The sequence below is a fragment of the Anopheles nili genome, chromosome 3 (genome assembly GCF_943737925.1).
Source record: "Anopheles nili chromosome 3, idAnoNiliSN_F5_01, whole genome shotgun sequence".
NCBI lineage: Eukaryota > Metazoa > Arthropoda > Insecta > Diptera > Culicidae > Anopheles > Anopheles nili.
The window spans coordinates 12,833,722-12,848,677 of NC_071292.1; the positions used below are offsets into that span (position 1 = coordinate 12,833,722).

Here is a 14,956-nt window from a genome sequence, read left to right on the forward strand (position 1 = left end):
GCTGACCAAGTGGACGCTACGCGTGGCCTCAGTACGCATCGGAACCCCGGCGCATCCTGGAAGGATTGGTCCGGGTACCCAAAAAAAAAACGGCAGCGGGATCGAAAGTGTTGACTCCGAACCGCTGGATGACGCGGCTTCTCGCAGGCGAACGCACCAAAGCGTCATCAGAGTGCAGGGAGTCCGTAGTTCGGTAGCCGCGGGTGCGTTTTGTGTGTGCGTGTGTGTTGGAGTGTGTTTGACCGCGAGCAGTTATTGATGAATAATCCCAAGAGCGCTGAGGCGCCGGTTAGCCGATACGGGCAAATTTGCAGCTTCCTGCTTCACCTGAAAGTGAGTATCGGGCGTAAACAAGCCTTGAAGCTTGTGCTGCGACGCACCCGAAACCGCCCGGACTGATCAATCGGCCTGGTACAGTACATCTGAGGGCCGAGTAAACAACGGCGTGATGTCACGGATCGTGATATCGCGCAAAACGTGATACGTCGAATGGGAGATGATGGCGATTGACAGCAGAGTGCGAGTGCACAAGCCCAGCCAAGCCTAACCATCGTGGCGATGGCGTGATGATGGCCCACTTGCTTGGGCAAAGGTCTACTAGGACGATGATCGCCGGTGGTTGGTGTGTACTTCCGTGATCGCTGGCTGTGAAGGGCCCATACAGGGATGTCATTCGAGGGTGCAGGCTGGAGCGATCGTGGCCACGATTGGTGTTGTTTGTTTGCAAACGGTGGTTCTTGAGACGGCCTGTTCTAGGAACGGGATTTTGTGAGACCGGACACGATCGATGTATGTGCATGTTTAAGCGTGGCACGAGTCAGTCAACGCCATTTCTGGCGATTTGTTTCTATTTTATTAGCACCGTTAGCTGCCTTTATGGACATTCGACATGGAAAAGCGTTGTATCTCTATTTATCTCAGAAGTGACATATTAATGACTGATTTTCCCAAAATGCTTTAAAATGATATTCATATTCTCAGTATGAGGGAAAACTACTCGCCCATTTACATAGCTAAACTTATCGATGGTATTTGTGCAATTAGAACGGTATTCATTTTGAATCAACCATCGACATAAGAAACACAAAAGGAATGATGCTAAAAAGTTTTGAAATGCTAAAGCTAAAAAAGCTCAACTTTCTATCGTCGCACAACAAGAGCTTCCTGCGAAAATGCACCAATTAGGAAACTCAGCTCAAGGTTGCCAATCCAACTAATCAATCGCTTTCTTCCTTTTGGTTCGCAGGTCTTGATGGGCTACGCCGTGTACCAGTTCTTCTCCGAGCACTTTGTGACCGTGTTTTTGCGACGACTCTTCTGCCCGGCGGTAAGTGTTCGTTCGCGTCCCCATTCGTCCTTTAACCGTCCGGCCGATCACCTGTCAACCCGTCATCTTCGCCCGGTCAGTGCCACTCGCCGAACAATATCGTCCTTGCGTCCTCCCGAGCCTCAACAATCTAGCTCACCCCTTGATCGACCCGATCGAACTCGGGGGTGGGTGATTTATGTTGACATTGGCCGGCCGAACCCACCCAACCGTAAACCGGTGGTGTCCTTCGCAGAGGCCGGCACGTGGGTGTGGGTGGCTGTGAATTCGCGAAGCGTCTTTGTCGCTCCGATGACGCTTCCGCCGTTCCGGTATCGGGCACACTTTCTTTGCCCGCGGGGTTGTTTTGATTTTGGCCCGCGAGGCCACGGCCGAGGGTTGAACAAGTTTCCCCATTCACAAATCAAACTTTTTTCTTCGCCTCCCGGGCGGGTGGAAACTGACGGAAATTGCGGCAACTGAGGCGCGGTTTCGGACGAGAATAGCCCACAACACAACGCTCTCAACCCTTCACATGCGGATGTGTGCTTCTTTTTTGGCAATCGAGTTTGACGCTTTGGGAAAATTCACCCCAGCGGAAGCATAATGATGCGCCTGATGAAAGCAGAGCCATTGTGCTGCGATCGGGCTCAGGGTTTCGGTGAAAACCGCATCAGCTATGCAAATGATTATTTATTGCGAGGCGAGCGATGGAGATGCGAGCTCGATCAAATCGCACCACGTGAAGGAGTGGAATAAATTATCGCCTCGAACTAACCTCGGAACGAATTGTGGCTGGTCGGTTTTGGGCGTCCATTTTGCGGACATTTAACGAACGTGTGATGGTGAGAATTTGGCGAATGAATATTGATGGAATGTTTGGCACTAATTAGCGGCTTGGGCAGGTTTTACTCAACCGTTCTTACAGGCAAATGTACTGCCAAAGTAGGTTGGCAGCTAAATACCTCATTGAGTTAATTGACTTTCGTCTCAATTAAGCAGGTTTTGACTCACCTAGAAAATGTGGAAATTTGACACCTCAGTTTGTTATTTGATGACAATGGAATTATAATTTTCATCCTTCAGACATTACGTTTTGTTCGTTATTTTTCCAAAAACAGGCTATCGAGGACGTTTTGAGATGCATCTGACAGTGACTTTGTTTAATCAGCATTATTTATTATTCTGCAACACACTGATAGCGTATCAACCCCATTCACAGAAAGCCATTACAATTCATTTTTTCAAAATATAAAAATACCATCCCTACTTTACGTTCGCGCAAACTTTTCACAAGGATTTCCTTCCGTGCGTCAGTCAAAGGTTACCGAAGGAACGGAAGAAAAAAAAATACACACAATGTGACCGAGCTCCCGGCCCCAAGTTCCCGCCCAGCGCCGGAGCGTGGCAAAAGTTTGTCATTAAAAAAAGTTAACAATCGTTTAGCTTCGGGGTTTAATGTTTTACTTTCAAGCCGAATCGTCGTACCATTCGACAGGAACGGCCAGTCGAACCCTCCCGTGAAGGTTTCGAGTGATAAAAAGAGCAACGGTATGGTAGGGTCGCGATCGAAGTTGTGCCATTCAGCCGTGGCTTGTGTTTTTCTACTTTTTTTCCCCCCTTCGGTGTCCTTTGGATGGAAATCTGCAAACTGGAAACTTTCCGAGTCCCGTGTCGTGTCGCTTGCCAAAGGTTCCCTCGGTCGTTCCCGGGCCGCTCAGTATCTATTTCTGGTGGAGCTTGGAAAGTAGTTAATTTGTTTACAACAATATTGATTAGACCACGACGACCAGCGCAAGGTGGTCCGGATTCGTTCTTGAGTTTCCACCGTCCCCAGTGGAGCCGCCCGGAAAATGTCTAACCCACGGACGGGTTCTTCGATCGGCGTGCAAAGGCGGAGACTTAATTCGTTTTTCACCTCTCTTGATGCGCCATTACACGGCCAACCGCCGTTATCGGGCAGCGTTATGAGGAAACAACTTTCGTTTTCCATCCTGCCAGCATGCGTAACTGCCTCCCAAATATGATAAAGCGTGGTTCGAATCGGTTATCTTCAAACGGAATCCCTCACCCCGTGCGCACACGTCACTGCGAGCTCGGCTCCATCGACAAACCGTGCAATTAATCTGCCTTTTACGTTAATTAATCACATCTGCTTTCCGCGGCCAATCTCGGCCGGTTGGCACCGGCCTGACGTCAGCTGCGTCTTCCGCGTGGATAGCGCGGAAACAACTTCCGAACGCATTGGCCGAGGATTCACTGCCTCCCCGTTTCGATCGCGAGCGCTGATTTTGGTTCGAAAAACTTTCGATTTCACGATCACGCGAACTTGAGATCGATCCGCCCGAGCTGCTTCACTGGTCTGGTGTCGTTTTCCATTTCCAGCAGGCTTTTCGAACCGGTCCCGGTGGGGTTAATTGATTGATTTAAGCAGTGAAACTGGCGCGCAATAAGAGCCATTTTTACAGCACATTCGAAAGGTTTTCTGCGCGATCGCGCGATTTATGAGCCCCTCTTTTATGGCTCTAATATGGCACACAGCTCCTAAAGGTCGGGTAGAAATTCGCAAGCTGTCAAAATTTTATTTCGCAGAGTGATCAAAGCGCTAAAGCGAACCCAAACTTGTCCTCATAACTTCCGCATTCAAGCCAGGAGCATGCGGTGCATTTGCGGTGCATATTTTGCATTGCAGTTAATCCAGTTCTATTACACCCTTTAGTGGAATAGTGGCTTAATCGACTGCTAGGTATCTCAGGCATGTTGCAAATATTCTCTCGACCGTTACGAGTGAGCTCTCCAGTTCAAGCGCGCCAGCAATGCGCCCTCATAAAGTGCGACACACTTACTTCCTCGTCATTAACGCCACTACCACGGTCTGCCCCTTGTATGGGCACGCGGTCCATCCATTAAACGCGAGCCTGTAGAGGGGATGAGAGTGAAAAATGTGCCAGACAACAATAAACCGCACAACCGCGTGCAATTAGAATATCCTTGTGCGCGGATTATCCCACTCTCTCACGTTCGCTCCCTCTCTTTCTTTTTGCATCAATTTCTACATGCCAAAGAGTTGTCAGAAGTAATGGAAAAAAAGCACCGGTAGCACTGACCGGGCGGTAAATCAGCGATCGAAACGCACTGCCATAAGCGCAGCTCGATCGATCGCATTGAACCGTGGCAGTGTGGCTGGGTAACGATACTTCACATTCACCGAGGGCAACTGTCCAAATCGGGACACTTACTTCGACGGAGGGGTCAACCGATGGATGGAGATGTTTCGAAAACGCGCCACCAGTCATCCTTCGCTGGCTGGCTTCCGGCCGTGCGTGACCTTCGCCCTGACAGACTGTGCTCTTTGCGGGTCCGCACTTGTGCGTTTATTATCGTTCGCTTCTGCCGGACCGCGTCCAGGAGCTCGTGTTTCGTGCGGCAGAACGTGCCTTAGAGCATGCTCATGTTTCTCCGCCACGGAGCAAGCCAACCATCATCAATAACCGAGATTGGGCGCACCGGGAAAAGGGCAACCCGGAAAGGGCCGTCCGTGTAGGGCTTCCTAAATCATACGCTGCAACACGCGACCACAACTGTGGTCACCTCCCTTTGCAATGGGGGCCATCGTGTGCCATTTCGTTCGGTCAGGTGGCTCGAGGTGACCAGTACACCGACCGTGAGCTCGCTGCACCACGCTTCGGACGGTCAGCTTGAGGTTGGCCTGGTTTTTGGTTCGGCCTAATTTGATTATCGATGTGCCATGCACGTTTCCTGCGACCGGAAGCTCGGGGCGCCGGCTGTTCTAGAGGAGTGAAACATTTCCGAAGGCTTTTTTGCTTGCTCGTGGACTTCGTTCGTCACCTCGACGGTGATTGTGGTGTGTGGCGTGAGGGTGATTTCGATCTGTGTGGAAAGGATTTGTCGAGTGGCGAATTAAACACAAGAAAAAATCCTCAGCACGTTGCATGGTGAGATTTTGATAGTCCTGTAAATGAGGTGATGCCGTTGCTAAATTGTTGGTTAATGAGACGTACAATGGGGAAGACAAATAAGGGTAAGCTCAAATGGAGCCAAATACATCCACGAGTCCAATTTAAGGACCTTTAGAGAGAGCTGTCGGTGTAATGACCTTTCATCACAATAGTTTTATTAGTGCAATAGTTTTATTAGTTTGCTTATTGCGTACAAGAATATATGAAGAAATTTTGGGAAAAATCAGTAAAACAAAGTTGAGCCTCATAATGAAGTCCCAAAGTTAAGATCTAACACATATTTCTTATGCCACAAATGATAACTCGCAAACAATAAAACAATTAAAACGAATTAAAACAAGGAAAATTATGAACGCGACCAAACAATGAACAAATCACGCTGCTACTCACAAAAGTAACGGAGCAAGAGTTTTCCTGACCGAGTGAATGACTCATCAACCTTCCTACTAAGCAGCAACCATGCTGTAAGCGTCCTAAAGACCACCTCTTCCGCTCGAATCATACACAAAGAACACAATAAGGCAACAGCCCATTGTCGTGCAATCGTGAATGGTCGGTCGGAAAATGTGCCCATTGTGGCCGTGCCACGTTTGCACGTGCACGGAACCGGATCAGGTTCCCTCATACGGGCTGGTTAATCCTGTTTGGCGTCGATGAACCTTTCGACCAAACCCGGGTGCATCCTCCCGTAAGACCGGAAGAGGAGGCGCCCTAATTACGCAAATGCGCCATCACCAGCGCACGTTAACATGCGCCTGATTTCGTCCCCACGTGAAATGGGGCTGCATTTATGCGATTTACTGTGTGTGTGTGGTGAGGTGCGTTGTATTTGCGGGCTGTCAGGTGGCTTACACTCACCGCCCTATAACCGTCTCTCGGTCAGAAAGAAAGGTGCGGAAAATTTACGTACGATACGGAAATAGCTACCCCCAAAGCTGGGGGTGGTTTTGATGGGCGTTGAGATTTCGCTTCGTCGAATGACACGTGCTGAAGCCGACGGTGCTACTTCCGACTTTCGTGCGGACGTAAAGTCAAACAATCGCCGGCAAAGTTGGACGCACATGTTGGAACACTCGTGCGTTCTGTTCTTTTGCAGTTTCTAGCGTTCCAGTTGGGGTGGGATTTTGATGCCGGCCAATCAAAAATGGACACGCGGGACAACGTGTTACTTCCTTTCGTTTGGGTTTGAACCGGGCGTGTGTATGTGCCAACCCCTCACTCACACGCGTTTTGGAATGTCATTAAAAAATACGACGTACACGTCTAGCGATTTTTTCTTTCCGAACCGCAATCGCAATCGAACGGCTATAAAATGGACCCGTTGGCGGTGCCTTGTACGGCGCAGCATGGAGTTACATTCCGGCTGGGGGTTACATTTGCGAAAGTTCACCATGCGCGTGGGTGGTGCGGGTGAACTGGTCGTCCTCGCTTTCGATCTTAACGCAGGAATTCACGTGTTTGTTGTAAAACATCCTCCGTATGATTATCCTGTTAGCTTCACACCGAAGGTTTACACTGTGTACTTGCAGCTTAAGCTGAATCGGTACTTAATTACGGTTCTCATTACTTCCTTGCACTTGCATCCACCGTGCAACGTGTTCTTATGGCGTGCATTTTTTCGTTATTGGCTTAGGTTTTTATTTCTAACGCAATTCTTCTTTTATGGTTCAATTGCTAGCAAATTAATTCAATTGTTTTGTTCAAACCATGGTAGGCTGTAAAACAATGCATTTAAATCATGATTTGTATGTTGAGAATTCCATCACATTTAATTTGAATTAATTCACCGTTCATAGGATGATACCCAAAGGGAGATATTCGGTTCTTTTACTTCTAAAATGATACACATAGTATATTATTGCAGAAATATACCTTAAAAAACACCTTAACAACTACAAAAGAATTTATTATTTATTTTATGTTGAAAGTAGCAAATGAATGACTTATCTTTAGTAATATTTCTAACCGCATACAGCAGAGCTTGGCCACTTCAATTGCACAGTGTGATCAAATGCTAAAGGAGCATGTACACGTCAGTCATTCAAGCAGATCTTGCTGGATCTGATTTCATAGCGTTTAATTTAGAAATTTCGGTTATTTATAATGTTTAAGATCTGTTTCGTGTAGCAAAAATTCAAAGGATATAAAATGCAACTGTAAAATGAAGGAATAAATAACTTTCAGTATATTTACAGGGCTTTTTAAATCAAAATTCTCTATTCTTATTTCTGTTGCTGCGAGCGGTTTAAGTTGCAAAGCATACATCGACCCAAACATGAATCATGTTGCATACAGTTCCTCTCACGCTCTCACGTTATTTCACTCTCTCGCTCTCTTGGTTCTCTCTACACGAGAACCGCTCTTTGTTTGGTCTCTTCCGCTCTGAGGCCGTCGCTCGCTGCATACATGCGTTTCATGCGGACGTACGCAAACAAGGGAAGTTCAATGTTTTTCCTGTGTTCGCTGGGTGAGAGAAGATAAAAAAAGAATTAAAACCCAAACCGCCGCCGCCGATCCGCGAGAGCACTTTGTTTTGCTTCGCGAACGCACTCGCGCTCTCGCTCTCGCCACCGTTCACTGAACGGCGTGTGCAGGCTCTTGCTCGCTCGCATAATCACTTGCTCTCTCTCTCACTAGCGTTGGTCTCTCTCGCAGCATAACGACGACGACGCACGGCACCGCTTTGGAGCTTCAACCAGCGCCTGCTTGTGCTCCAACGCTCAAACGTGAAGCAAGTGCGGTACGGTTCGGATTTTCCCTGCTCGTCGTCGTCGTCGTCATACGCCCTGGCGTCGATTTCGACCAACTCGGAGTATCCTTTCCGGTGGTGCAAGCACCCGTTCATCCTGTGCTGGTGTGCATTCGGACCCAGCGTGACCCAAAGTGTATATCCTCCGCGAAAGCGCAGCGTCAGTAGGTTCATTTAGGCTAGCCGATAAAGCGACAGCGAAATAACGGTCCCAGCAGGCCGCGCGCGCGTTAGCACAAAAGGGCGCTGAAAGCAAGCGAAAGGAGAGAGAGAAAAAGAAGGAAGATTAATAAAAAAAAGGAAATATAATTCCCTCCAACACGGAGCGCATACTAGAACCCGACACGAGACCCCCGAGACCGAGGTCCAAGTTCGCGTGAGTGCGTGTGTTTGACGTGTGTGAGTGCGGGCAGGCATAATCTCGTACCGCCCGGGATAGCCGTAGCGAGCATCCCCTCAGTGGTAGGGTTCCGAAGAAATAGCGATTCTGTGCGCGTCCGAGCATCTCAGCATCGCGTTGCTGGGCAGACGAAGCGAGCGAATCCGGGAGGAAAATCGTGTGCAATATTTCCACCCAACTCCCACCCGTGTGCAGTGCAGCGTGTGCGTGTTTGTGCATCTGTTTGTGTGAATGTGTGCGAGCGGTGTGTGCAGGCGCAAGCATTGATTAAGCCACGGAAAACACACACATAAAATCAGAAGGAACGTTGGAGAACGCTCCCCTGCAAACCACGCGCAACCAGCAGTCTGCATTTGATGAAATAGCATCGCGTCTGGGGAGCATTGCGCGCTAATAAGAAAAGCAGATAGAGAGAGAGAGCGAGAGAGAGCGAGAGTGAGATAAGGCGAAAGAGAACGAAACTAGAGATCAAAAAGCTATCCATCTTCCCCCGCGGGAAGTTTGATCCGTTGGCGTTCGAAGCAGAAGCCCTGACGCTGGAACGACCAAGAGTCGCTCACAGGTAAGCAAACTGCAGCCCACGGGCTAGGGAAAACCTTGGGAAAACCCTGGGAAAACCATCCCCTTCCTACGGCTCTACGAATGGGTCCGAGTTTTCCCGCAGCATCCGCACTATTCTTCGTGTTCTGGCCTTCTTGGTGGGATGAATAGCAAGAATAATAGCGCACCCGGGGGGCACCATTTTCACTCCCGAACGTGACGTGCATGTGTGGTGAATACGAGGGTTGGGAAATCCGTGTCCTTGCCGTAACGAAATGAGATTTTTCCAGCCGTTACAGCACGCGGATACGGATGCGGCCCACTGTTTCCGGGGGAGAATTGAAACTATGCGAGAAAGAAAAAAAAAACACATTAATAACACCAACTGCCATCTGAAAAGAAACTAAACGTGAGCGCACCATTCAGCAGCATGCAAAACATAGCTCGCAGCAAACATAGCACACAACTACACGCACCAGAAGGTCCTGTGGGTGCGCTAGCCATCGGATGCAGACACACACTCACAAGCGCTGGAAGGAATCCTTTCCGAGGCAGGAAAAACACAACGCTCGGTGTGTGTGTATGTGTTGCACCAACACCGCGAAACCAACGCTAGCAGTAGTGGTGTTGTTGCGTTTCGTTTTGGCTTGCTGGTGTGTTGTAATAAAAACAAAACGCCCGAAAGGACCATGATGCTGGAAGCTGGCACTCGGTAGGCTTTTCCCGGTCGACCGAGCGGCCCCAACGGCTTCCGGAGACGTGACACGGTATGTGCATGCGTGTTGGTGTGCGTGTGGAAGGAGCACAGCGAACGCAACCCCACAGCATCCTTTGTTGAGCATCCGTTCTCGGTCCGTGGCGACGGTTCGCAGCATGCCATGGAGACGCAAATCCGTCCTCGACGACCATTTTGTTTGCGATAGGTCCGTGAGGTGGGGGCAGAATTGTGCCAGGTTTTTGAGGACGAAAACCTCCGGTTTGTGGATTTTCCTTCCGACGTCGTCTTCGCATCCTTGACGTGAAGATGAAGCGATGGTTCGCCTTTGTTTTTGGTTTTTCCAGCGTGCCTTCACGAGAACGTGTCGGTGGTGATGCGCCATCAGAGACACAGGGTGACGTGTTTCCGTTCGTGGGTTTCCTCCGAAACAAGGCCACCAAAGAATGGTCCCACTTTCGCGTTGAGCATGGCCTAATCTGTGAGGCCTTTATCGATCTGACGAAGTGCGAAACGCGTTGTAGTTTCGTGTGTTTGTGCGTTTCTTCTGGATTTCGTTCAGCTTCGAGCGATAAAATATTAAATTCATATGATGCAAAAGCAAGTAAGAAAAAAATCCCATTCTCCGGCGAGAACGCACGTACGAACATTCCTGCTAATCAGTACAGTATGACGCTCTGCGCCGAACCGTGAACGCGTAGCTGGACATTATTTCGGCATTAGCGGTCCGTCGCGGAAGAGAACTGACCGTTCGCGCGAGGCTTCAGGTTCCGTTCGAGCGGGAGACTTCGACTCACGCACGGCCGTGGGAGCTCCACGATTGGGTCGTAAATTAAAGGAAAACTGTTTCGAAAACATGTCCAAAATATAAACCTATTTCCGTGCCGACCCATTAGAGGTATTAATGAGCAGGAATATGAGTTATTTTCGGTAGGTGATTGTGTGCTTGGAAATAGAACCATCCCTCACCATTCGAGGCGCTGCGCTGTTTGGCTCGAGTGGCCGTTTGCCACAAATTTACAGCTAATTGTAGTTTAATAATCATCACTCAGCGTGAACGCTCGAGCTCGTTACAGTATCGTTCGTGCATCTTCTGCGAATGCGTGCGGGTCGACTTCACCGAAATGCTTTCCCTCTATTTTCCACGCACGACTCGACCCCCATAATTGATTGATTTCGATGAATGTGCCTTGCACCCTGCCGGATCGCCTCGACGACGACGACTTCTGATTTCGTGGGCCAACGAAAGAGAGACGCACCCTGTCTGGCGGGGCGTGATTGATAACGATTTCGGTAACTGGGCCCATTTATTTCCTAACCCAGTCCCGGGGCAACCGATCAACCGTGAAAACCGTGGCCCCCGTTTATGTCGGGAGCCACGGGCTTCGGGAAGGAGAAGCCGCATAAAAGTTCTACTCTAATAGTACGCTCAATTCATCAAATCGTCGTCAGTCGCGACCGGGGGCACTTTCACCCTCGGTCGCGGTCGCGATCTAAACAGTCGTAAACTAGCGTCTGCGTACACATGCGGCGGCTAGTCCGGTGGTGGCTTTCCGCCCATGTGTGCGTCTGGCATGTGGAAAATGGCTCCAAGACCCTGGGGCGTGAAGACGTGAACTATTAATTGTTCGAATAGCGCGGGACCAAAAAGGGCGGGAAAATGAATGGAAAAACGCGATCGAGCGCTAAACCCGCGTGTGTATAAACAAACCCGCCCGGCCGCGTGGATAGTGGAAGTGAAAAGCGAACCGAAGAAAGAAAGGAAAAACCAACACGCACCCACACCGGGCCGAGCTCTGGGCCTGGAAAAAGGGGTTCCCGCAAAACGAACAAACGAACGAGAACTCCCTTTTGCGGTCGGGAAGCGTTCCGGGCTGTGTGTGACGATTGTAATGAATGTAATAAATTTTTTATCTATTTTCTTTCTCCTACCCTTCGGTCCGGCACACAGACGGTCGGTGGAAATTTTCTACCCGTGTGGAAAATGCCGACCGGAAACTCTCCACCCACACCGCGAGGCCGCGTTGCTGCAGTGACAAAAACGGTGAAAAGCAACCCGGACCCGTTTATGCGGGCATTCGTGTGCATATATTTGTATAACCGTTTATGGCCGGCTGTGGCGGGTGTTGGTGGGTTGAATAGGGGTGACAGGGAGAGGTAAATGTTTGGGCCACCCCAAACAACGCGCTCCGTTTTCCCGAACCCAACGAGGCAACGCTGAACGGGGAATGGAAAGCTAGTGCGCGGAAGAAAACAAAAACATTCGCCCGACCCGGAAAAGCGTGGCTCCTGCGGCAAAAGAAAACCCAAACCGGCCGGCTCGTGGGAAGGGGGAAGGGACTTCGGCCCCGTTACAGTGCCGCCCTTCGGTTCCGCCAAACCGTTACACATCTGTCGCCGGTTGTTTGGTGATCAATTAGTTGTCTAACTATCTTGTTATACAATTTACTCGATGGCTTTTTTTGCCTTCCATCATTTTCGGTTGGCTCGGGCTTGGTAGCTTGGGTTTTTCTTCTGGGGGGAGGTGATCGGGATTCCAGAAAAACCTTCCGGAAAACCGTACGGTGGGTGCTTTAGATGGTTCGTTACTTTAGGGGACGCTTTTCCTGCAAATCGCGCTCCCTCTGTTGGGGATTTCTGCGGTTTAGACGCAATGTTGTTTATCATTTTTCCGTACGAGCTCCTTCTCTTTCTTTTACTCACTATCTCTCTCTCTCGCTCTCGCTCTTTCTTTTTCTATTGTCGCTAGTCGTTCCACGCTTGTGATAGACTAAAGACGAACGTTGGACGTTCGATTGTGGCTGCCATAAATTATGCCCAATTACTAATGCAATTCGACGGGTTGCAACCTTTCTTCGGACGCGGACCGCCATTGCGGATGATGGCTTCGAGCCCTCCGATGTCATTTAGTCATAACGGCACGGTGCGATAAGGATCGGATGCCGTGGCAAAGTTTGTCAATCTGTCCGCGGGTCACGAACGCTTGTTTTGGGGATGTGGTTTGCGTTTTTTTGTCTGCGTTTTTGACTGGCAGTTGTTCCGGGGGATGAGTTGCTTCCAATCGCTGTGCAAAATCGGCATACAAATTAGCGAAATTGAAGCACCGTGCAAAGCACCCTGAGGTAACGATTTGATTGTACTAAAGTCACCGACCAAAGGCACCCCAAAAAGTGAAGTTGTTAGATGCCAACAACCGTGCGGTTGGAAACCTCGGGGAATTGGGCACACATTTGTTAAGATTTAATCGATTGGAACGATGAGTTTCGACAGCGAGAGTAGCCAAACTCGCCGCAGGAAACCCACCACCGGATTTGATAACACATTCCGGCGATAAATCAGCGACGAAACGAGTCACTCAACTAGTCGTTGCAGTGGTTTCTGGAGCAGAACCGGTGCACCGGTCATCGGGCGTATTACGCCATCGCCACTGCACCGAGCATTTGTACAGCCTTATGGTTTCTTTTTTATCAATTGGAGCAAGGTCCCTCGGCACAAGGAGCACGACATGGCCCCGGCGTTCGAGCTGGTGAAGTGATGCAACCGCTGGCTGCACGCTTTCCAGCCCACCAGCTACACCGATAAGAGTCCGCGGGGGCCGATCGCGTCCGGGACCGATATATTTTCGTGCCCACTCCCCCCCCCCCATCCGTGGTTTTCCACCCCCAAAGTCGATGATCGATCGCACGTTACACAACCCCCGGGGTGGGTGGATTTTTCCTCGACGACGGGGGTTGAAAATTGTCGAGCTTTCAGAGGCCGAAAATTATGAAGCAAACCGCCCGACGGTGGTGGCGATGGAGAAAACGCACCCCAAGAAACTGGCCACCCCGTTCACGGGGAGGGGGAAGGAAATTGCTTCAAGCGGCACCCGGCGCGGCCAATGAAAACGCTTAAATTACGAATCAAATAACATTAACAGCGGGCGGGCGAAAATCGACACAAGAAAGGGGGAGAAAAAAAAACATGCACATTTATATAATCGGCACCTGGGTGAGGGTGGTAGTGGAGGTAAAGGGAGGTGGGTGGTGGTTTGCCATTTGCCGGCCGGATGGCCGATGCGCTATCGGTTCGGGGAATGGGGAGTTTTCCCTTCCCAAAACCGAGACCGAGTGAAATTCATCCGATGCTACCGGCGCTGTAACAGCGTTGTAAATGAGCGTTTAAATGCAACCAGCCGTGCGGAACCGACCGTGTACCGGACGCGTTCAGATTCGTCCCCGCCCATTCCAGCCACCCGCGGTCCCCTTTCCGTTACCCCTTTCCGATCGAGTGGTCCTTTTTCGGGTGCCTTATCATGCAAGAAGCAACCATGGGGACACGGACCGGTCGTAAAGTCGATGATAAAATGCAAACCCATACGCGTGCGATCGAGCATTATTTTGGGGGGGGGGAGAAGGTGAACCCCCTCTCTAGGAGGGTGAGGGATCAGCAAAGCATAACGAGCGAGCCGCCGGCCAGAGGGTGGCGCTCATTGTCAACCTTGGGTGCACTTTTCCGGGCAGCCCGGGGCGGATGAGAGCGACACAATCGCGCCCATTCACGAGCGAACGAAGCGAAACGCGACACGGAACCGCAACCATTACCCGGTACGAAGGGCGGTGGTCCCGTTATGCTCTGGGTGGCCCGTGTGCATGGTGGGAGGGAGGGGAGGGTTCTTCACCCGGTCGGGGTGAGAGTTTAATTCACGGCGGGCATCCGATCGAGCGATATGTGCTTGCTGGTCGCTGGCTGACAGGAAGGAAGAGCATAGCCGACATAAAAGAATGCTTCCAATCTCGGGTGTTTTTGCCTTCACCCACCGACAAGAGTGTGTGCGTGCGAGTCCGAGAACAATGCATCACCATTATGTTGCCACCCCCGGGTGGGAGGGGTGCCGATCATGGGGTGGACATGGGTAATGAAGGGATATTGTTGCGGGCGCAGATTTATGAAGTGTGTGTATTGCGTTTGTGCTCGCGCTGATTCGCGCTGGGCAATCGTAATTGCTCGCCCATTAATAACTAATGCCAGTGGTGGAAAAGCAAAAAAAAAAAAAAAAACAACAACCACCCACCGGGCGTTCCATTTTCACGCTTTTCCGCTGATAGCGCACGCTGCCGCTGGTTGGAAAAGTGGATTAACTCACTTTCTTTGATAAATATGTAACGCGATGCGAAAGGAGGCGTGCTGCCCTGGTGGACGAAAGGAAAAGCCGACATCCACCTGCTGGGGTTGCTTACGCTTGTGAACAGGCGTTTCGTCTTTCCGGTCCATCTACCAACCATAA

The 14,956-nt window shown here is 50.2% G+C and overlaps 1 protein-coding gene across 1 annotated transcript in view; it reads left to right on the top strand.

Annotated features, from left to right (window-relative positions):
• Positions 1 to 258: 258 nt before the first annotated feature.
• Positions 259 to 14,956, top strand: part of LOC128722789 (dual specificity tyrosine-phosphorylation-regulated kinase 2) — a 52,807-nt gene continuing 38,109 nt past the window's right edge. Inside the window, exons 1-2 of the mRNA XM_053816470.1 lie at positions 259 to 333; positions 1,247 to 1,333. Coding sequence (XP_053672445.1) covers positions 259 to 333; positions 1,247 to 1,333 — 162 coding nt within the window. The remainder of the gene's footprint in view (positions 334 to 1,246; positions 1,334 to 14,956) is intronic.